Source organism: Doryrhamphus excisus, linkage group LG15, assembly GCF_037039965.1.
Source record: "Doryrhamphus excisus strain RoL-2023G ecotype Guam linkage group LG15, RoL_Dexc_Guam_v1.1, whole genome shotgun sequence".
In the NCBI taxonomy this organism is placed as follows: Eukaryota; Metazoa; Chordata; class Actinopteri; order Syngnathiformes; family Syngnathidae; genus Doryrhamphus; species Doryrhamphus excisus.
Genome location: NC_136371.1, coordinates 7,071,360 through 7,094,471, shown reverse-complemented (window position 1 = coordinate 7,094,471; position 23,112 = coordinate 7,071,360). Strand labels below are relative to the sequence as shown.

General features: G+C 40.6%; 4 protein-coding genes across 9 annotated transcripts in view; 2 read left to right on the top strand and 2 right to left on the bottom strand.

The window, feature by feature from the left end:
• Positions 1–275: 275 nt before the first annotated feature.
• On the bottom strand, positions 276–7,796 carry LOC131104509 (protein-serine O-palmitoleoyltransferase porcupine-like). Of its 3 annotated transcripts, XM_058051785.2 has the most exons (14): positions 7,708–7,792; positions 7,554–7,632; positions 7,095–7,237; positions 6,791–6,983; positions 5,715–5,758; positions 5,066–5,247; positions 4,871–5,001; positions 4,618–4,743; positions 3,359–3,459; positions 3,086–3,162; positions 2,451–2,514; positions 1,694–1,779; positions 1,184–1,291; positions 276–907 (listed from the first exon to the last, which is right to left on the bottom strand). In XM_058051785.2, exons 3-14 carry the CDS (start codon positions 7,228–7,230, stop codon positions 806–808), a joined length of 1,350 nt encoding a protein of 449 aa, XP_057907768.2. In that variant the 5' UTR covers positions 7,231–7,237; positions 7,554–7,632; positions 7,708–7,792; the 3' UTR covers positions 276–805. The 3 variants fall into 3 exon arrangements, with proteins under 3 accessions (XP_057907768.2, XP_057907769.2, XP_078653070.1); XM_058051786.2 differs by lacking the exon at positions 7,554–7,632 and having other exon boundaries at positions 7,708–7,796; XM_078796944.1 differs by lacking the exon at positions 7,708–7,792 and having other exon boundaries at positions 7,554–7,696.
• A 206-nt stretch (positions 7,797–8,002) lies between these two features.
• On the top strand, positions 8,003–13,111 carry suv39h1a (SUV39H1 histone lysine methyltransferase a). Its single transcript, XM_058051795.2, has 6 exons — positions 8,003–8,036; positions 8,792–8,937; positions 9,768–10,427; positions 10,592–10,738; positions 10,842–10,971; positions 12,272–13,111. The coding sequence occupies exons 1-6, from the start codon at positions 8,018–8,020 to the stop codon at positions 12,403–12,405; spliced, it is 1,236 nt and encodes a 411-aa protein (XP_057907778.1). The 5' UTR covers positions 8,003–8,017; the 3' UTR covers positions 12,406–13,111.
• Positions 13,112–13,457: 346 nt separating this feature from the next.
• On the bottom strand, positions 13,458–18,061 carry lactbl1a (lactamase, beta-like 1a). Its single transcript, XM_058051782.2, has 6 exons — positions 17,777–18,061; positions 17,450–17,550; positions 17,198–17,355; positions 16,182–16,402; positions 15,335–15,440; positions 13,458–15,241 (listed from the first exon to the last, which is right to left on the bottom strand). The coding sequence occupies exons 1-6, from the start codon at positions 17,880–17,882 to the stop codon at positions 14,263–14,265; spliced, it is 1,671 nt and encodes a 556-aa protein (XP_057907765.2). The 5' UTR covers positions 17,883–18,061; the 3' UTR covers positions 13,458–14,262.
• Positions 18,062–19,257: 1,196 nt separating this feature from the next.
• vps13d (vacuolar protein sorting 13 homolog D) overlaps positions 19,258–23,112 on the top strand; it is a 39,039-nt gene continuing 35,184 nt past the window's right edge. For 3 of the 4 annotated variants that reach the window (XM_078796938.1, XM_078796935.1, XM_078796939.1), the window contains exons 1-10: positions 19,258–19,558; positions 19,662–19,761; positions 19,997–20,176; positions 20,349–20,426; positions 21,007–21,197; positions 21,328–21,408; positions 21,672–21,788; positions 22,159–22,263; positions 22,621–22,791; positions 22,963–23,063. In XM_078796938.1, coding sequence (XP_078653064.1) covers positions 20,080–20,176; positions 20,349–20,426; positions 21,007–21,197; positions 21,328–21,408; positions 21,672–21,788; positions 22,159–22,263; positions 22,621–22,791; positions 22,963–23,063 — 941 coding nt within the window. In that variant the 5' untranslated portion in view covers positions 19,258–19,558; positions 19,662–19,761; positions 19,997–20,079. The remainder of the gene's footprint in view (positions 19,559–19,661; positions 19,762–19,996; positions 20,177–20,348; positions 20,427–21,006; positions 21,198–21,327; positions 21,409–21,671; positions 21,789–22,158; positions 22,264–22,620; positions 22,792–22,962; positions 23,064–23,112) is intronic. The other variant, XM_078796936.1, reaches the window with a different exon arrangement.

Sequence of the window (23,112 nt, the reverse complement as noted above, 5' to 3'; positions counted from 1 at the left end):
TAATGGAACACACGCCAATATTTTCAGTCCGTGTAGGAACAACACGTTGTAATATTGGTTCCGTGACCTGCGGAAATGAAGCACTTTGATAGAAATTCACAAATAAAGTGCATTTATATACCTACAAGTCCACGGTTGTGTGTGTGTGTGTGGGGGGGTGTACGTCAAAGGTTGTGGCAATGATAATGACCCCTTTTAAGCTACGTAATCTCAAGGGTGTCCAAAATGTGGCAGCAAAAAAAAGAAACACCAGCAAAAATTATTTATAATATTTATAACTTTTTTAAAGCCTTTTTTTTTTTTTTTTTTTACAAAATTCAATACTTTGAACGCCCCACCCCCACGCTGCCTATTAGAAATAAACATATAAATGTTGTTCAATGTGCATAGTGGAAATACAAAAGACTAGTAGTATAAAAAAATAAAATGACGCATAACCTTTTCAAATGCATCTAAAATCAAAGTGTACCTTTAACATCACCAACACAAACAAATACACCCGCCAAGCATGTCAGACAAACACCTGTGAATAGTCTATGTAGATATTCATCCGTTTCTAGAAGAGGTATTTACAATATATGCACTTATATTCAATGTATTTCGAAAGGACAGAAATTAAACGGGATATAATCGCACATTGTGGCTGATGACAATCAAATTTACAAACATTTTTGGAAAACATTTGTTCATATATTGATGCCGCTTCAACCTCCATTTCATCTCATCAAAAAAAAAAATCACTGGCCCCATGATTGCTATGGGGAGTCCCCAAGACGGAAGGAAATTGTGTTCTGCTTTGAAGACATCACAGGATTAAACGATAGAAGACCCAGGAGGCAAAAACAACCCAGTGGCTGGCCCAGTTAAGATCTGACCATCGCTGAATAGTGTGGATGGCTGCATAACCCTGCAAAACAGGTGAAAACAAGACTTGATAGTATACATATGTATGATTATAGATAGTGAATTGGCCATATGGTGACATCATGATGACATCTCACAATGTAAGATTACAATCAAATGTATACTTTTATTATAAAAGAGGAATAAAGGCACTATATTGTTTGATGTTACTTTTCACATCAGTGGGAAAAGTCAATACCATTTTATTGATTTCATTGGTTTCCATGCCCAAGTAACTGCTATGCCTTAACTGCAGCCTTTGTCGTTGTGGAACTCTTACCTCTTCCACTTCCTCTTCAACACCAGGATCAAACATGGAGCCCAAGTAAGTGAGGTGGAATATAGCCAAAAAAGTGAAACACAGGTTGAGGAGCATCACCCAATACTCCTGCAAACCAAAAGGGACCAAAACAACATTTAAACCATAGCCAGACATACTGAAAATGTAAATAGAATACTTGACATTACACTACAATATATATGTATACACATTGCATACTTATTTCTTAAGGGCAGGAATATTGACAGTGTAAATCAATTTCCTGCACACTTTCACAGTGTTTATCCATCCATCCATCTTCTTTCCTTTACAATTGTGAGTTGCAACCACTCCAATGGTTAGGGTCTCTACTGCACCACACTCATGATGGCACACAGCACTTTGCTGTGCATGTACAGTAGGGTTAACCCTACATGTAGCACTTCTCTGTCTATGTCTATATTGAATGTTAATAAACTCTGGTGGGCTAGTAAAGAGGATTTGTAAGAAATGTAAAGATATAAGCTGTACCTTCTTATGTTGATGGCTGCACTCAGAGGGGCAGGGTCTGGACAGGATACAAGCGCTGAAGATAGCAGCAAGTCGCTTTCGCAGAACTGAGATGAAAGAATGAAAAAAACGTACAGTCATCCTTCATTTATTGTGGTTAATTGGTACCATATTAATACACTCAATATTTTTGCAGTCAGAGCACAGAAAGCCTGTTTAAAAAACCTGTGATAACTTTTTTTCACTCTATCACCATGTAGTGTTAAACGGGACCTATTGTGATCATATTTGGCACTTTGTATTGGGCTGTGGACTCCTATAGAGCAGCTAAAAAATGCTAACCCACACAAAAAGCTTTCTAGATCTTTCAGATTCTGCACCCCTTCCTGCTGTTTCGCCATTGATTTCCTGCTTGCGACCTAAATGGTCTGTTTAATTTACTCCACCCCCAGCCCTCCTTAAGGTACTTCTGGATATGTAGGTCCGCGTTTACGTCTGTAAAACTTGGTGTAAACAAAAAAAAAGTCTTTAAAAACAGAGCGTACAGAGCTACCCAACACTTCTTTCAGGGCTCACTTCCAAATAAACCACATTATGTGATGCTTTGGATATCATTTACCACTAGAATACAAAATGTATAGTTCAGAAAAGTGGAAAAAGCATAATAGGTAATCTAAGGTAATGTCTCAAGTGACCAGAAAGGATAGACTAAAAAAACAAAAGGCATTATTTCACTTTCATTTTTTCCACAATGTGCAAGCAAAAAGACAATTCCTACCATGTTCAACATATGTGATGAAGCCTAAAGAGAGCAGCACAGCGCCGAGGTGGAAACTCAAACCCTAAAGACAACAAAGTATGAGTTAACATTTCCATCAATGGTAACATAACATTAATGGTTTATTTGTTTGGGACACGCTAAACAAGTTATATTGAGGAAACAGTTCAACATGTACGAAAAGGGAAAAGCAGATCTTATTTAAACCTACCGCTTCTTTCTCCAACAATTTCTCAACAATTACTGATTACAGCAATTACAGTTTCTGCAGTTCCTGTGTTTTACATGTTAAATAAATGATTTTACAAAATTCTATAACATGATTGTCAGTATGGTTGCCTATGGGGCCTATAGAAAAATTCCAAAGCAATTTAATTAGTCATTTATGTGCATTTCATATTGTTTTCTGCACCAAAAATATTTCAATTAAGCTCTATCAAATGTGTTTTTGTTCATATTTTTGGGTGTCTGAAATGGAATCGTTGGATTTGCATTATTACTTTGAGGACAAATTGAGTTAAGTTTTTGTAGGACCTTTGGGAACAGATAAATGACTAAAACCAAGGTTCCACTGTAAATGTAATTTCTAAAAGGGGTTGAATAATTTCAAGTTATTTAAAGTGTACTATACTCACATGCAGTAAAGCACTGGCAGTGTATGTGACAAGAAGAGCGGGAAAAGTCCCCAGCTTCATTGCATTTTTGAAAACATCTGAAGAAAGAAAAAAAAAATCAAATTACGTAATAGATGTATGATTCAACAATAAACCTTTATTGTTAACTTTCCAACATTACAAGGCCCAGTGCATACCTAGTATAAAATAATTTCTGTAAAACAACCTACAGCATATATGGGTGGTGTTATCCCCCAACCACCTGTCAACCCTGTGTCAGAGAAGGAGACTTACAGGTTTTAAGCCACCGTGACATGGGAATGTTCCAGGAAGTCACCACTTCAATCATGGAGTGAGGCATTTCCACATTCAGAGGTTTGACCACTTGCATTTCCCTGCAGAATTAGCCCACAAATAAAAACATTTTCAACAGGTATTTCAGTTTTCTGTAGCAAAATGTGTGGAGATGAAATCACACGATGTATTGGAAACAAAAGTGAATGCCAATCACCTGTGGCTTGCAGCCCACAGAGACCCTTTTCGTGCAGAGACGTGTCTTAACCTAACTAATGTCTTTGGCAGTGTCGTCCTCCCACTTCCTCCAAAACAAAAACAATCATGTCTGCCGTGTGGAACCTAACTGCTAAACCAACATTAAATTTTGGTGAAAGTTTTCATCAAAAAATAAATTCTAAGAAAACTGAGGGGTTCAAGAACCAAGGTTTGACTGTACTTTGCTATTTTTAAATGTAATTTTTGCTGTGGGGCGGCACGGTAGTCTAGTGGTTAGCGCGCAGACCTCACAGCTAGGAGACCAGGGTTCAATTCCACCCTCGGCCATCTCTATGTGGAGTTTGCATGTTCTACCCGTGCATGCGTGGGTTTTCTCCGGGTACTCCGGTTTCCTCCCACTTTCCAAAAACATGCTAGGTTAATTGGTGACTCCAAATTGGTTGTTTGTCTATATGTGCCCTGTGATTGGCTGGCAACCAGTCCAGGGTGTACCCCGCCTCTCGCCCAAAGACAACTGGGATAGGCTCCAGCCCCCCCGCGACCCTCGTGAGGAAAAGCGGTAGAAAATTAATGAATGAATGAATTTTTGCTGGGGCGGCACGGCGGTCTGGTGGTTAGCACACAGACCTCACAGCTAGGAGACCGGGGTTCAATTCCACCTTCGGGCATCTCTGTGTGGAGTTTGCATGTTCTCCCTTTGCATGCGTGGGTTTTCTCCGGGTACTCCGGTTTCCTCCCACGTTCCAAAAAAATGCTAGGTTAATTGGCGACTCCAATTGTCCATAGGTATGAATGTGAGTGTGAATGGTTGTTTGTCTATATGTGCCCTGTGATTGGCTGGTGACCAGTCCAGGGTGTACCCCGCCTCTCGCCCGAAGACAGCTGGGATAGGCTCCAGCACCCCCCCACGACCCTCGTGAGGAAAAGCGGTAGAAAATGAATGAATGAATTTTTGCTGTGGTTTCCCAGGGACAAACAAAATGTCCAAACAAAAGCTGACAAAACTCTTTAAAAATTCACTCATCCGTGGATAAACTCACCACCGGATGCTGTCTTTTTCCTCAATATGGCTGGCTCCAGCCAACATACTGCTGCTTTCACTCAGGTAGCCCACAAAGTAGTTACTGAAGTGGAAAGACAATGCATTCTCATACGCATGAAGCCACCTACAAAACACACAAAAAACAAATAAAACCATTAATATTAAATATCTAATACAGAAACAGTACAATACATTATATCTCCTTTATTTAGATGTTAAGTAACTTACATAGTTTTTACAAGAGCTCTTACTTGTCTGTGAAGGCATTTCCATGGATGGGGATGAAGAAAACAAACAGGTAAGGAGCAATGCAAGAGGACACCAACAGGCAAATCTGACTCTTCAGGAGACTGAGAGAGGAACGCCATAGCCATAACCAGCTCTGAGGAGCACAAAAAGGTCTCATCAACTTTTCAGCACAACAAAAATCACAAAATATTTCTCACCAATCTTCTTCCCGCAACAGAAGCCTTGTATGATGAAAAACTGATCCATGGGCCGAAGACTACGTTTCCCACAAAGAGAACATAGCCCAGGAACTCAGTTGGTGTAGGCCAAGCGGTGACTGCTCCTCTGTCCAGGTCAAAGGCCAGAGAAATGGCTTTCATCGCCACCACCATCTGACTGCCTCTCAAACAAACACAAACCCGAGAGCACATATTTCTGTCAACGTTTGACTGGATAAGCGGACTTAATAAATGAATATAATCATGAAAATTATATGATGGAAGTCTACTTTTAATATTTTCTTGGAAAATAATAATACAGGCTACATTAGTCTTAAAGGGGAACTGCACTTTTCGGGGAATTTTGCCCATGTTATAATCAGTGTAAGTGTAAATGCATGATCACAGGTTTTTAGTTTAGAGAGCTTCACAGTGAAAAAGGTGTATCCCAATGACGTGCATTCTTAGCTAGCTCATATTAACTTGTTTTCTTGTGTTATGTAATAAATATGTGCAGATGTTTTACATATGGATTGTGAATGGTGGGCAAAATTCCCCCTTTAAATCTGAACTCTAAAGATACTGGATGGCATTACATCCTGGGTGCCATCCACCATACAAACTTTTGATGATGATAAATTAAATTTACCTCTTATCTTATGCCAGGTCACGGTGTCAATTAAATGTAATTCCCTGAAACACAAAAGTCACAAAATGTTAAATGTATGCTAGGCCTGTCATGGTAAGAAATTTTGGTGAACGATAATTGTTATTGGCGATAATTTATATTATCGTGACAGGCCTACATGTATGTCATAACAACGCCGCCAAAACAGCAGCATACAACTCTGATGAGGTAAGGTGTGATTTTACCTGGTCATGCATTAGAACGCAGTGCTATCAGATGCACTATCATGTGTACATTAAATCGGGGCGGTTTAAAATCATTACAAATTGCATATTTACAATTCAAAAGGCAAAACCTGTAAATAATTCCAAACTGGGGGCACACTAAGCTCGTACATCACTCACATACAATAAAAAAAAAAACAATACCGATATGAACAGATATCTTTTTTTAAAATGCCAAAATCTGCATATAGTCTGCCCCTAGTCTGGACTAGAGGTCTACACGGCTGTGCTTTTCCTTGGCCGCCCCGCCCCACATCCGTGGCACGACAGCCAGAGCCGTCCACAGTCGTGGTGAGATTTGAGCGGCCAGCCGTCAGCCGGCCGAACAAGCGCAAAAATTAAATTACCTCTTTTCAGCTCAAGATAGTATAAATTGTGTGAAAAAGATGATATAAGGAAGGATTATGGACAATATAGGTGACCTTTCAAGAAACAAATGAGGCTATCAATATTAAAGATCATTTTTACAATTCCAGAAGGTGCACCTCAAGTGTCTTCTGCAGCAGTGGCTTGTGCAAAAGTTCTATGCATGTTGAATGTTATATTTAATGGTGAAATGTTAAGACATTCAGTGATTTTTATTATCTACACAAATGTATAAACCATAATTCAATGCACTAAGACATTTGTGAAGAACTATCGCGGAAAGCAAAAATTCTCCACTTTTCCATAGCCGTGGCCATGTTCTTGTGATTTTTTCAGCCCGCCCCGCCCCGTTAGCCGAGGAGTCCGGCCAGCCGTGGGGCCAGCCGCTCCGTGTAGACCTCTACCATGCAGTCCTTAGTCATAATCTAGTGTCAATTGCGTTCTTACCCAATGAGAAGGTAAATGAGAACAGCAGTGGACAGGAAGAGACCTTTGCTACTGGAGTGCCGGCCAAGAAGAAGAATGAGGTAGCAGAGGAGACTGAGCAGCATCACCCACAGCATATGCAGGTCAAAGAAGAGGAAGAGGCTGTACATTCCGGCGAACATTGACACAATGTGATTCACAGACGACACGCCTCCTGAGATCCAACGCACAGAAAAAGGAAGCATGTTTGATTGCAATCACAACTTTAGTGATTCCAATGCAAATGTTCTTATCTGAGGTACCTGACTGAATCAGTGATGCTCACCCAATCTGAAGAGCAGCCTGCTGATAAGACAAATGAGGAGCAGCATCCAAACCTGCTGAATGCCCTGCTGGAGTGTGGTGACTCCACAGCTCTCAGCAAGCTGCATCCACACCAGGAGCCTGCTGGACAAATCCATAGTGGAACTGCACAAACACACACCTGTGAATGCATGTTACCCTGCCATAACAGAACATTCACAGAACTTTTCTCGCTTTTTAGTCACGCCACAACAACAATATTGTCATTTTTGTACCCCAAAATGTTTGGCACTGAACACATACATGTAAAATATTTAGGGTTAGTATAGTTTATACGGTTTACATTCACTTGAATGCCGGAATAATTACGTCATTGTACTGACTTCTTCGCACATACAGTTGAACTTACTCTCGAAACATTTATTCGGCAACTTTTCAGAGGAAAATATTACAGCGGAAAAATCATGAAAACAGTTCTTACGTGTACTTTTGCTGATTGTTGGCTTCGCACCAAAAAGATCAACACGACTGCAATATTTGGAGCTAGCGCCAAAGACAAGCTGGACAAAGCGCCTTAAAATTAAATAGCGCCCACTACAGTATCGGCGTTTATTTGCACCGTGTTGAAAACTCACGTTATTGTTTTCTTTTAAACTTTTGCTTTTTTCTTTTGTAATTGTCGTGATGCTTTGTAGCAAACACTAACAAACCCCAAATTCTACATAAAAACCACAGAAGAAAAAAGAAAAAGAAAAAGAACTGCAAGGGGAGGTTGTGAAGGAGGAGGAGGAGAGCGAGAAGGCGGGGCTTTGAGTGACAAATGAGCCAATGAGAAAGATAGATAAAAAAATATATAGAAAACGCTCGACCAATTAGCTGTCGCGACTATGGCTTCTGCCGTCTGGCCCGTCCCAGCAATGTACTTTTGGCGGCTGCACGGAAAACATGGCGGAAAATTTGAAAGGTAAATTGTGAGAACAAGCATTTGAATTCACTCGATGGTTATGCGTTATTCCTTATGATGAACGATGTCTTGGTTATTCGTACTGCACAGTATCGTTGCGTAACATTTACATGTGTATACAGGAGTGAAGGTAGTCGTGCACGTTAAATGCCATTAAATGTGGTCTACTTTTGATACATTTCTGTCAAGATTACCTGTATAACTATGTCTTGTCTATGTATACGTTTGGCAATACCACTGTCAAAGAACATGTTATGTGCTGTAGACGTAATTGGTGTCGTTGTGTTTAGATTGCTAAAGATAGTTAAACAGGCAAAATACACTCGCGCCAGGTCTTATCTCATCAATGTTGTTAAAGCAAGCATTATGTTTTTCATTTTTCCTCCAAGAAAGCTTCTATCAGCTTGCTTTGCAACGTAATAAGCAAATATCCGTCGGAAATGCACATTTTGAGATAAAATTCCCAACTTCTGCATGCATAAACAGTATGTTGAAAAATAATGGTGTGTGGTATATGCTATAATAATGTCAATTGTAGGTCAAACAGCTAACAATATGAGCACAGTAGAATGCAGACTTCTACTAAAGTACTGGGTATTACTGTATGTTGTGTTATACATATACCATGTACTGTATACAGGTGAAAATGCAAGGTCCTTAAACTGAGGAACAATAAACCAACAAGAGTGCCACCCACCCATCCTAATGTCTGATGGCAGTGCTGTCCATTTATTTGAATCATTCTGCTTTATCAGATTGCAGTGTGCCCAGCAAGCTATCATGGGATGATCTTGAAGCCTTGTGTCGCTCAGAGAGGCTCCACTGTAAAGATTTCGGCATAACCAAAGCTAACGTCAATGATTATGAGGTGGAGTTCCTCTGTGACTACAAGAAGACTAAAGTAAGTTACTGTTATTTTTATTATGCCTCTAATCATCATCTTTCACAGACAACGATTGATTTCTGAGAGATATACTGTTTATGGTTTAGATCAGGGGTCTCAAACTCAATTTACCTGGGGGCCACTGGAGCTAGGGTCTGGGCGAGGCTGGGCCGCATCAGGTTTTCCAAAAAACAAAAACGCATTTATTAAAAACAGAAAAATAAATAAACTTTGCTTTGGTTCCGATTTTCTACAAGAAAAGCTCTGATAAAACATTCCACTGTTCTCAAATATCTTACTTTTTATTTTTATACACAAAATAAGATGAAAAGGCAATTTTTTTTTAGATTAAAATGAACAAAGCATTATTAAAGCCCTGTAGACATGACAAAACACGACTATAGTCACATTTATACTCTTTATTTACAACATATTGCGCAACTGCAGGGTCTTGAGACACATGCTAACTCGCAAACTAGAGAGCTCGCGGCCTAAACGGTAGCCTTCAAGTTATTTTCTTTAAACTTAAAAAGCCAAAAACTTACCACGTCCACATGGATAGGGAGGATAACTATAAACAGTTATTTAACCTTTAACATGAACATTAATCAAACGTAATAATTTTTTGCTGGGTACATGATACCATTCAGCATCCATATCAAACTTGAGCGGGCCGCACTAACTTTAAACTTTCATATCAAGGCGGAGGCCTCAAACTAGTGTCCTGCGGGCCACAATTGGCCCGCGGGCCACGTGTTTGAGACCCCTGGTTTAGCTAAAATCATTATCTTTACTTGAGGTTTAGTCATGTGAGTTCTAAAATTGCTAACAGAGAATGTGTATTTCAGGAAGAGGAGTTTTACCTGGTAAAATGGAGAGGCTTTCCAGAGTCCGTCAACACCTGGGAACCTAAAAGGAACCTCAAATGCCCCAAACTGATGAAGCAGTTCCACCTAGACCTGGATCAGGAGCTGAGACGCCAGAAAAGACGAAACATCCCCAAAAAGCTGGATAAGGAAACCTCAACTTTTTTAGTTTTGAAAGCTAAACTACGTCAGCGACTGGAACGCTGGGGGTTCCAGCTCAACCAAACATGTAACCATCCTGGGCGCATCTTTGTCAGCAACGATGTCGACCTCGAGGGTCCACCTAAGAACTTCACTTACATCAACCACTACAAAGCAGGCCCGGGTATTGTTTTTGATGAAATGGCTGTGGGTTGTGAGTGTAAAAACTGCTTAGAAGAACCTGTGAACGGATGTTGTCCCGGTGCATCCTTGCACCGTCTTGCCTATAATGAACTTGGCCAGGTTCGGATCCGCCCGGGGGAGCCCATATACGAGTGTAACTCTCAGTGCCTTTGTGGCCCAGACTGCCCCAACAGAGTGGTGCAAAAAGGCATTCAGGTTGACTTGTGTATCTTTAAGACTGACAACGGTCGTGGATGGGGAATCCGTACTCTGCAGCACATCAGGAAGAACACATTTGTCATGGAATATGTAGGAGAGGTAAGGAAAACACTAAATCGTTGGAACTTCAAGTTCAATTTCAAGGGTGTTTCAACAGTAATGTTTGAATATTCAGAAGACAAACAGTTCTAAAGTCACTATGAAAATCATCTCACATTCTGCAGTGTTCTGAAGTGTCAACACTTAATTCTTGTTTCTTTCAGATCATCACAACAGACGAAGCAGAGAAACGAGGTCACATATACGACCGCCAAGGCTCTACATACCTATTTGACTTGGACTACGTAGAAGACGTGTACACAGTGGACGCTGCTCATCAAGGAAACGTCTCTCACTTTGTCAACCACAGTGTAGGTGTAGCCAACTGTGCTTTTTGTATGGTTACTATTTGATTTGAAGAATGCATTTTGTGGATATGACTTACCTCACTCGTATCTTTTTCTGGGTTTTCAGTGTAATCCAAACCTACAAGTGTTCAATGTGTTTATTGACAACATCGATGAGCGACTCCCACGAATCGCTTTATTTTCAACACGGGCTATTCGGGCAGGAGAGGAACTCACCTTTGACTATAAGATGAAAAGTAAGTCTCAAGTTTAAACGTGACATACTGTGCTTTTTCCACTTTTCTGACCTATAAATGGGCTATTATATGGTCTGCAAAATGCCTGCACTCCGTAAACGTGGACCTATGTATCTGGAAGTCCTCAGGAATGTGAACCAATCACAGCAGAGTGGCCATACCTAGAGGAGTGCCAGAGGTGGAATAAATTAAACAGATCGTTTTGGGTAAAAAGTAGGAATTCCATGGAAAACAGTGCAGACTAGCTTGTCGTACTATTTGTTATAACTGATATAGCACAGTTAAAATAGTCAAATCTTGTTTTTCACACCCCAATTTCCATATTTTTTTTGTTGAAAACGTTGGACTAAATTAGCCTCATTTTTTGTTCACTGTATCGGTCGTCAAACTAGTCCTTTTGCGCTCTATGGCGCCATTCCGTGAAATCATGTCACCCCATATAGTATATCCTCTAACCCAGGGGTCTCAAACTCAATTTACTTGGGGGCCACTGGAGCTTGGGTCTGGGTGAGACTGGGCCACATCAGGTTTTCCAAAAAACAAAAACGCATTTATTAAAAACAGAAAAATATACAAACTTTTTCAGTGCTTTGGTTCCGATTTTCTACAAGAAAAGCTCTGATAAAACATTCCACTGTTCTCAAATATCTTAATTTTTATTTTTCTACACAAAATAAGATGAAAAATAAACAAATCAAGAATAAAGAAAATCAATCAGTAATAAATATAATAATAATAATAATAAACGGCAAATAATAAAAACTTAAGAAACCACATATAGTTGGTGGGTAGACAAATTATTTTTTCAGATTAAAATGAACAAAGCATTATTAGAGCCCTGTAGACATGACAAAACACGACTATAGTCACATTTATACTTTTTTTATTTACAACATATTGCGCAACTGCAGGGTCTTGAGACATATGCTAACTCGCAAACTAGAGAGCTAGTGACCTAAACGGTAACCATCAAGTTATTTCCTTTAAACTTAAATAGCCAAAAACTTACCACTTCCACACGGATAGGGAGGATAACTATTAACAGTTATTTAACCTTTAACATGAACATTAATCAAACGTAATAATTTTTTATAGGTACATGATACCATACAGCATCCATATCAAACTTGCGCGGGTCGCACTAACATTAAACTTTCATATCAAGACGGGGGCCTCGCCGCGTGTTTGAGACCCCTGCTCTAACCCATATAAGTTCATATCGACGCCAATCAATAGATGAACGTGCTTAGAAATAAGACAAAACAATCTGTCTTACTCTGAAACCTTTGTTTGCTTCCAGTTGATCCAGTAGACACAGAAAGCTCCAAGATGGACTCCAGTTTCACCCTAGCGGGTGTCTCCAGTTCTCCAAAGAAAAGGATTCGAGTGGAGTGTCGCTGCGGATCCGACTCGTGTAGAAAATATCTGTTCTAACATGGGACTGGTGATTAAAAAAAAAACCACTGATTTCTGGACAAAATTTTGTTTAACAAAAGCTCTTTATACATTTCCAACTTCCTAAAAACACAACGTGACACAATCGCCTACAGACGTATAGACAAACAACCATTCACACTCACATTCATACCTATGGACAATTTGGAGTCGCCAATTAACCTAGCATGTTTTTGGAATGTGGGAGGAAACCGGAGTACCCGGAGAAAACCCACGCATTCACGGGGAGAACATGCAAACTCCACACAGAGATGACTGAGGGTGGAATCGAACTCTGGTCTCCTAGGTGTGAGGCCTGTGCGCTAACCACTCGATCGCCGTGCAGCCTAAAACATTTTTCAACCCAAATAAAAAAATCAAAGAACACTACCACTGGCTAGCTGTCTGGTATTCATGTACATGTACATTCATGTATTCAATGACAAACATAACTGCATCCGTGTTACGTGGGATATTCACTCCTGCCGAAAGACCAGCTGAAAATGTTGCACTGTTGAATCTTAAAGAGATTCTAAGTCGAGCTTCAGGTGCTCCCTGCCACAGCCAGTCTTGGGTGTTCTTTGAGTTTACTCAGTTTGACTCCCCGTAACAGGATTCATACTGTGACCACAATGCAGTGAAATAAATATTTTTTATATTTTTTTCTTTCTATGTTTTGGTGACTTTTAAAATAGATATTTAAGCATTTTTGTGAACATGTTTGAGTACAAAGTGTAAATAAATGATTATAAATATGACATATTACTATTTATTTATTTTGGTTGTGTGTAAAGATCTCATTCTAGTAGGACGATAGTAAAACTTTGGGTGCAACCTGCAGACTGTTTGGTATGAGACTCTCCACCATAGTGACGTGGTCAGGTGAGGCAAAGCCTGTCATGATGGAAATTATATGAAAAACAAAATAAATATTAATATTTACCCATTGAGGTTGCACAGCGGTCAAGTGGTTAGCGCGCAGACCTCACAGCTAGGAGACCAGGGTTCAATTCCACTCTCGGCCATCTCTGTGTGGAGTATGCATGTTCTCCCTGTGCATGCGTGGGTTTTCTCCGGGTACTCCGGTTTCCTTCCACATTCCAAAAACATGCTAGGTTAATTGGCGACTCCAAATTGTCCGTAGGTATGAATGTGAGTGTGAATGGTTGTTTGTCTATATGTGCCCTGTGATTGGCTGGCGACCAGTCCAGGGTGTACCTCTCGCCCAAAGACAGCTGGGATAGGTTCCAGCACCCCCGCGACCCTCGTGAGGAAAAAGCGGTAGAAAATGAATGAATGAATGAATGTTTTTAACATTTTCTTCCATAAAAATTGGCTGAATTTGCAGATTTCGGAACGAAACTACAGTGAGGCCAACGTAAGCGCGGCTTCTTGGCTTAGTACGCAATCCCTGCCTACCATCTTAGTTTGGCTCATGGTGCCTACCAGGATGTAATGCAGTAATTAATGTTGCATAAGCATTTATTATACACCATGACTTTGTACAACCTATGTAATGTGTAATGTAAGTGTGAAGGGAAGGAAGTCAAGACGACTGATGTATATTTTCTGTATTTTAATGTAATATTCCAAAGATCGAGGCATCTATCTGGCTAGACCTGGTGTATATTATATATATAAAGCAGAAATAGGTGAGCACTCACGTGGCTGACCATCATGCAGTTTGGGTATGACCAATCACCACCTAATCAGTCCAGGGGGTAGTCATCTACCATAACCCTAAACAGGTGACTTCGGACTTGGCTCGACCTGTCTTGTCTTGGGATATGACCTGAGACTTGCTAAAACACTTGACTTTCTCCCACCTCCCCTTGTTACCATGACAACGTCCTGTCTTCATGTGGTAAAATATGGTCTGCTGGCTAGCCGCATAACCCTGTACGTGTTGAGTCCTGGCCAATCGAAACCTGGTGAAACACCTTTTTTATTGAAGAGGTAAAAATTAAATAGTTGTCTGTCTTGTCTCTCCAGGGAGACCGAGGCACTGTTGAACATTAACTTGCATGGGTATGGGCTCTTGAATACCACTCTGAACACCCTATCCTGAAGGTACTCTAAATGGACGGTTTGATAATTGGATGGAACACTTTTCTCCACTAGCGGTCCAAATTGCTGCATGACCAAAGCACCGTCTGATCCTGCTTTGATTTCATAGAAAGTCATATTCTTGTAAGTGAAAAATCCTATATAAGGAGCTGGGTCAGGTGGTGGTCTGACAGTGAGTTCAGCATCCCTGAATGCACCTTCCACTGCAGGGATGAGATGGCTGTAGACCCTGCTCACTAAATCCTCGTTTGACGGTCTTATTCCGGCCATCAAGATCACCAGTCCCAGTTTAAGTCGTGGCACAAGGGAGAGCGAGGCTGCATAGCCATCCAAGTCTCCATCCTTTCTTACCAAGTCGTACCCCAAGTGCTGGTTGATCTCCCACGGTGTGCCTGTGTAGTTCGCAAAGTAGCCACTCTGGCATTGGAAAAGCGGGGCAAGCATGGTGTTCAGGGTGTCCTTTCGGAGTAACGTCCTGCTGTATGAGCCCAGAAGCGCCATTATAAGTTTGGCCATGTCAGCTGTTGTAGAGAACATTTGACCTGCAGGTCGATACCAGCCCAAATCGTATAGAGGTGCAGGCTGACCGTTGCTATAGACACCCACTGCCATGTGTCTCTGAATCACAGGAGTCACGTCGAAACCAGTGTTCTCCATTCCGAGCTGATCCAAAATATTATGGAAAACCCACTTCTCAAAGTCCATTCCGGTCAGCTTCTGGGCCAGGATGTTGGCCAGTAAGGAAAAGGCGACATTGCTATAGTGGCATCTGTGGGTAAGACACGATATATATATAACCATCAATGTAACCATCAATAAATTCATGGAACCAAAGAGATGTACTGTCTTTAAACTGTCTTACTTTGTTCCAGGATCTGCAACAAGGACATCATCCTGTAACAAATTAAGGGCCGCTTGGGTGTCTCCACTCCAAAGGAGATTAGTTGACCTTAATCTTCGGGGTAATCCTGTTAAAAAAAAAATTATATCACCGACAGAACTATTTCTGTAAATAATTTATTGATTCATGCATAAATGTTATCTCTAATAATAACTTGATCATCCATTTTCAATAGTTTGGCAACAGGGTGGCCATCATTCATCAGAAGCTATTAAAAACTACACTCTAAAAAGTAATTCAGAGTATCTGTTGACACCACTTGATTTAATATATAAATGCAATGTAAAAAAATGTAATTAATTGATTTAGAAGTTGCTAACTTTATTTTTTAAGTTATGTTCACATAATAATGTTGACTATTATTCATTCATTCATTCATTTTCTACCGCTTTTCCTCACGAGGGTCGCGGGGGTATGCTGGAGCCTATCCCAGCTGTCTTTGGGCGAGAGGCGGGGTACACCCTGGACTGGTTGCCAGCCAATCACAGGGCACATATAGACAAACAACCATTCACACTCACATTCATACCTATGGACAATTTGGAGTCGCCAATTAACCTAGCATGTTTTTGGAATGTGGGAGGAAACCGGAGTACCCGGAGAAAACCCACACATGCACGGGGAGAACATGCAAACTCCACACAAAGATGGCCGAGGGTGGAATTGAACCCTGGTCTCCTAGCTGTGAGGTCTGCGTGCTAACCACTCGACCATTAATGGAAACTGTTGATTTTTTTTTGTTGAGGTGAAACATTTATTTTTTGAGTGTATACAAACATTCCCTTAAACAAAGGCGGTTCGCCGTTACCAGAGAGGTGGCTGGCCATCCTTCGCAAGGTAATTGCTGGTAAACGTCTGTTGAAGGTCCTGACTCGGGAGGATGCTGACTCGCCACTCTTTCCAAGAGGGTTCTTGATGGTGAAGTTGTCTGCGTACTTCTCCAGAGAGTCATCCAGGGAGCCTACGAGTCCCTCTTCCCACAGCTTGTACAACATCACAGTCGGAAAGATCTTGGAGAGGCTTGCTATTCTGCAGTGGCAAAGATTCAAATGCATATTTCACGTCCTTATATTATTAAAAAAGGTATTCAACTACATTATTTACTCTACCTATGCAAGGATGTCTTTGAATAACAATCCAGTATATTATTAGTCAAATGTTAATTAAATTAATTTTACATATTTTTTAACTGAATTAAGCATTTTCAACCATTCATTCTCCTCACGAGGGGGTCGCGGGGGTGCTGGAGCCTATCCCAGCTGTCTTCGGGCAAGAGGCGGGGTACACCCTGGACTGGTCGCCAGCCAATCCCAGGGCACATATAGACAAACAACCATTCACACTCACATTCATACCTATGGACAATTTGGAGTGGCCAATTAACCTAGCATGTTTTTGGAATGTGGGAGGAAACCGGAGTACCCGGAGAACATGCAAACTCCAACAGAGATGCCCGAGGGTGGAATTGAACCCTGGTCTCCTAGCTGTGAGGTCTGCGCGCTAACCACTTGACCGCTGTGCCGCCCATTTTCAACCATAATAATGGCAAAATAAAAAAAATCTAATATTAGGTAATGCATTCAAAGACTTTATGATGTGTAGTATTCTACACCGGTCACTAGGTGTCAGTAATGTTACTGTAATATCCAGTGAGACACTCCAGCATCTGACTTGATCACCTACACAAAAGGCTTTTATTGCAAGGTTTGAAGACACAATTATCCCAAGCGATGCCAAGCTAAAACTCCACTCTCAACATCACTTCCTGTCCGTCCTCCACATAACAGCAAGACACACGAGTAAGTCTGATTTATCTGTATTCACCTGTACACTGTGTACTCATTGGGTGCGGTTGATTCCGGGTCACTTATGTTCTTCTTTCCAAAATTACCAATCCAGAGAACAGAGTCATTTAAAACTATAACAGCAGACAGCGCCGGAAGCTTAGTACGATCAACACTGGTCCTCAGAAGAAGATCAACCTGATGGGAAAATGTTTAGAATTAGGACATATAGTACTTAAAGGAATAAATAACTGTAGTAAAATCTGTCCAGTAATAAATACAAAAGAGTCACCTTCTCTAAAGCCACCCTCAATGCTATGATGGGATGTTTGAGGGGCACAGGCTCGGGATAACGTGGGCACATCTCTTCAACTGGTGCTTCTTGTATAGCCACTTAAAAAAAGAGAAATTATGTGTAGGGGGCTCACTCCGTTCATACTATTGTTTTATGGAACAAACACACCACAATATCATTTTTACACAGAAGCTACTGTAGTAAGCCTGTGCCAGATTTGTGTAATCCTGCTGCAGCTTCTGCAAATTAATCATTTTACCAAAAAAACCTTGGTCAACATGTACTTTATAACAACATGTTATACAGCAACTTAAGTTTTGTTACCTGTCTTCAACTTTGGTATCCTGTATTGCCATATGAAGCAGAAGGTCATAACCACAGAGAGCAGGAAAAAAACAACCATGCCCAACATAGTCCATTTTACCTTCATCTTCCTGTTTAAAGCTTGGTTTAGGTATAGTTGTTATATTGTATTTTACTTGTTATATTCCCTGTGAGGTTCAAAAAGACAACAAATACTACAGGTTTGTGTGGAAGCCAATGCGGCCACTTCTCCTTAGTACTGCCCTTTCACACAGACTCTACTTCTTTCCAGTTAATCTTGATTGTGATCCCTGTGATGCTCTTTCTACGGTGACATCATAATCTTCAGGAAGCCGCTGAACAGTCAAATCCACTGAGGGCTTGTGGACTGCAGTGCACTACTAGCAAAGAATGTGTTATATGTTGTATGTATGTGGTCAGATATAAAGTAATATTATTAATAATTAATATCAAAATCGTATTTTTCCTGTCTGTATAACAGCCAAGGTAGAGCAATCCTAAACGTGTGTATTTTTACTCCATTCCTGTAGATGGCGGTCATAAGCATTACAAAGTGGGAACTAACAATTAGAAAAACAATTAAAAGAAATAAAATTAAATTAAAACTGCAAGCAGTGATGAGCGGGCTTGAGCACCCTGGCACAGCTCGGGGGTACGGTCAAAAAAAAATGATGCAATCGGATAAGGCGCAAGGGAGATACGACACTGATAATTTTCAACCAGGAGGGGGCGACACCGGTGCCAAGGCGGGTACGTGGTCACGTCCTGTTTGACGGCTCAACCCAACATTAAACATTTTGAGACGATCCGACCGTGCATAAGGAAGTTACGGCAGATATACATTTCCACCAGTTGGTGGCGCTATACAGTCTATGTACACACAGAGTCACAGACTGGAGGGTGACCCAACCTTCCAAAAAAATTTCCGAGACGATCCGACCATGCATAAGGAAGTTACGGCAGATATACATTTCCACCAGTTGGTGGCGCCATACAGTCTATGTACACAGTCACAGACCAGAGGTTGTTTTTTAAAAAATTTCAAGGTGGCGCTAGTGAGTCAATTTTGGAACGTTATATTTGAAACCCATAAAATATCATTTTTTTTGGCCAGACCTCGCCAAATTTGGTGAGTTTTCGGCCATGTTAAGGCCCTCAAAATCGCAATCATTTTGGGAGAATAATAATAATAAACATTACGATTACAATTAATAAATTAATATAGGCGAACGCAGACCAACTAAAGGAGGCGGTGTAGTCTTTTTCACGACAACATCTTTTTAAATCTCTTACACTTATAACAAAATAAGTAGGAACGTGGACGAATAAAATACATTGCGTTTATATTTGGATGTCTTGAATCATTTTAAAATCGCCTCGGTATTATTTTTTAATTAAACCCCGTCTCTCAAAACATTTAGCCAGTTAGCTAGTATTTGATAAAACAGTCGAAGAAGAAGACAGACGCGCTCGTCGAAGAAGAGATGGTTTGTTTTGATCACGTGACAGGAAGTATGAGTTGGAAGTCCAGGTTTTAATATCATGCGACACAAATCTCAAACAATATAAAGGATATAACGATCGCGCCTTCGCGCGGAAAAGCTGTGTTTTCCACGAAAACGTACGCGTTTTATTTTGTATTTTATGTTGTTTTTGTGATGTTTGGTACCGACTGTGAGCCGACAATTTCATCAGGCTACTTTTAGCTAGTTGGTTAGCTTTGTGGACTGCAACCTTGCCCTTTCCACAGCCACCTTGAGTTTGAAGTTGCTTGATATTTCTGTATGTTGTACTTGTATTCTAAATACTGGTTCGTCTTCTGTTCGTGTTTATGACTTGCTGTTGATACAACACTGTCTGTCGTTGTAACCCCGTCTTGGTTTAGTGTGACAAGACGGTGTCACCTTCTAGCAGCGGCATTCGCTGGCATCAATCGTGGACCCAAGGAAGGAGTGATCGATGAAAAGCAACAGATGTCTCTGGTGGTGAGTGACATCACATTGCCATCAAATTAATGCAAGTGATCCGTTATAATACGGTTTGGCAGGGACTAACTTTTGGAGAGACTGGGAGGGAGTGCATACAAATCCAGTCTATTCAATGTGGGCAGCAGTGTTTATATACCCTCCAAAAACCGCAATATCATATCAAAGCAAGAAAAATCCCTAATGGGCAGTTTCTTGTCTAACATTGTTGTACCCTTTGCCTTCTGCTTGTTAGACACAGAGTGCCTTCCCCCCTGAGAGCCGTGCTTTTGCCTACAGCCACATTTCAGGGAGTAGCGGCATCCCTGAACCAACAGAATGTTGGAGGGTCTTGTCGCCTGGGTGTTGAACACATACTTGGGAAAATATGTCAGCAACTTGAACACAGATCAACTCTCCATTGCACTCCTCAAAGGTAATTAATTATACCTACTTGCCCAATTGTGTCTGTTTTTTAACACATAGTTTATGACCAAGAATGACCATGTAGAGCAAAATCTGTTCCTGGTGTCCAAATTACATTTTTATTTAATTAAATAATAAATAAATGTATAGGAAATAATGAGATTGTAATTCATCTTCTTCAGGTGCGGTTGAATTGGAGAACTTGCCTCTTAGGAAAGATGCACTTAAAGAGTTTGATCTGCCTTTTGAAGTCAAAGCAGGTGAGGCTCCTGTTCAAAGGTTGCTATGTAGGTACAACGAGGTGGGGCAATAGTGGGTACATTTGTGTTAATCATTTAAAAGATCTATAACTAATCAACTTGCTTTACTTTGTGGATGCTGGTTTTTCACACTTTGTCAAACTTTTATGGTCTGACAAAATCCTTCTCAAGTCACTGGTCGGCCTCTGATTTGCTGGTTTGTAAATATCACCAATGTTTTGTCATTTATGTTTAACTCGTCCCTGAGCTCTCCAGAGTACCGTAGTCCACACACACACACCACCCAGCCGGGCAGAAGTGCTCATAAGTGGTGTTGAGAGATGCCCGAGCGGGGAATCGAACCCAGATCTCCGAGCTGTGTGTCCATCGTGCAGCCTAAATATATGAAATCATCAAATAAATTTAAATATTAATCAGTATGTGGATCAAAAAGATTCGCTGTAGCAACCCCGTAATCATGGAAAAAGCCGAAAAGAAACAAACAAAAGCACAATTGAAGACAAAAAGCAAAACCACATGGCCCTGCGTGGAAAAAGTGACTGTGCCCCTTTTAAAACATAATTTAAAACATTTGCTCCAGGCTTCATTGGAAAGATTACGCTCCAGATCCCATTCTACCGGCCACACAGTGACCCATGGGTCATCTCCATGTCCCAGCTCAACCTCATCATTGGTCCTGCCCAGCTGCAGGAGTATGATGATGAGAAAGAGAAAGAGGAGCAGAGAGAGCGCAAGAAATATCTCCTCAAGACTCTTGAAGAAAAATTCAAGGTAAGGTGATGAGAATTTTACCTGATGAAAATGTCATTTATTATGATATTTCATGATATTACATACATTATATTACATTATAGTATTATCTTTATATGCATGTATGATATATCTTTGTTCTGCCCTCCAGAGTGAATGTGAACAAAGAGGGGAGTCTTACTGGTACTCTGTCACTGCGTCAGTGGTTACAAGAATTGTGGAAAACATTGAGGTAAAAAGACCAAATGTACAAAACGTGCAATTTTCATTTAAAGTTTGAAATTCCATCATTTGTTTCAATGTACCGCTTACACTGCCGTCACAAAACATTTTTGTGTGTGCAGATTTCTATATTAGCAATAGAAAAGGTTGGATCTGCACCTACAGAAATGAATGAAATGATACTGTTCTTCCTCACATCATACAATATTTGTTGGTATGATATGGTTTAACCCTCAATAACACCCCTATTTTTGTCATTAATGTTTATTTTAGCTAAACATCCAAGATGTGCACCTGAGGTTTGAGGATGACACCTGCAATCCAGATAAGCCCTTCTCATTTGGAGTATGCATCAACAACATTTCTGCTCAGAATCCTTCCAAAGACACGGCAAGTAGTCGACTTGAAACTTGAACTTAGAATGCATTAGTCTAATTGTATGGAATGGAAAAGATTGCTAACTGTTGTGTGAGGTGCACCTTCCGTCGGGTGGTATGTGGTATGTTCAAACCAAAATGGATATATGTCTACGCTCCAGCATACCCGTGACCTTAGAGAGGATAAGCGGCATAGTTCATGTTTGTAAACCGTACTAGAGTGAGGCCGCTATGGTCGAACCGTGATGTAATGAGGCACGACTGTATTCAATGAGGAGCCTCAATTTGGCAACTCAATTAAATGTCCGGGTCATCATTGTGTTTATTTCACACAAAGAATGACATCCACATTTGGAAATAATACATATTTTTCCTTTCTTTAGGCCTGGAATCCTTTTCGACAAAAGCAACTGGAAATCGATGATTTCCGAGTCTACTGGGATACAGAATGTGAAATGCTGGCAAGACTCCCTGTTAATCAGATTCAGGTAGTCTGAAACCCTTCACTACCTGACAGACACACTCCTTTTGATTTGAATCCACAATCCTGACATGAGAGGTTTTGGTGCTAGAGTGGATTTGCTTTCACAAGGCTTTGGTTGGTAGAATGCCAAGGATTAAGGTAGTTCTGGGATCACTGCTTATTCTTAGCCTCAACTAGACACAAAACAACTAACTGAGTCAAAAAGAGCACTTAGTGGGGTGCAAACCTCACCCAAGATTGATTATGTTTGTGTTTGTGGGGAAAAAAATGACAATACTATAATAATTCATTTAAAATTACAGTAAATGTTCATCTTTACAAACAACAATATCAATTGTTTTGTTGTTTTCGGAACGTACAGGAGGCAATGACTCAGTGTATGAAGACTTGGAAGCATCAATATATCTTTGAACCAGTGTGCGCCTCCGTATTGCTCAGAAGAAATGCTTCCAAGGAGCCTCTGAGGTTCCGACACACCCCACGGATTGAAGGCCATGTTCAGCTGGAGACCATGTCCATACGTTTATCTCAGGTCTGTACGAACCCCAATGTGAAAGAGGTTCACAATGACAAACAAAAAGGATCTCTTTATGCTCTCAGTTTTCATCCATCAGAGTATTTGTACTTGAATAAAAACATTAATTAAAAAATATATTGCTTTGTCTTGTTAATTGTGATTGCATATGGGGTTGTGTTTTTTCAGGTCCAGTATCAACAGATCATGGCATTCCTCAAGGAACTATACCGCCGGGAAAGGGAGATGCTTTACCGAAAATGGAGACCCAACTGCCCCATCTCTGGAAAGTAAGACAGATATTAATATGTATGTAAAGTATTCTATATACTGTTTGGG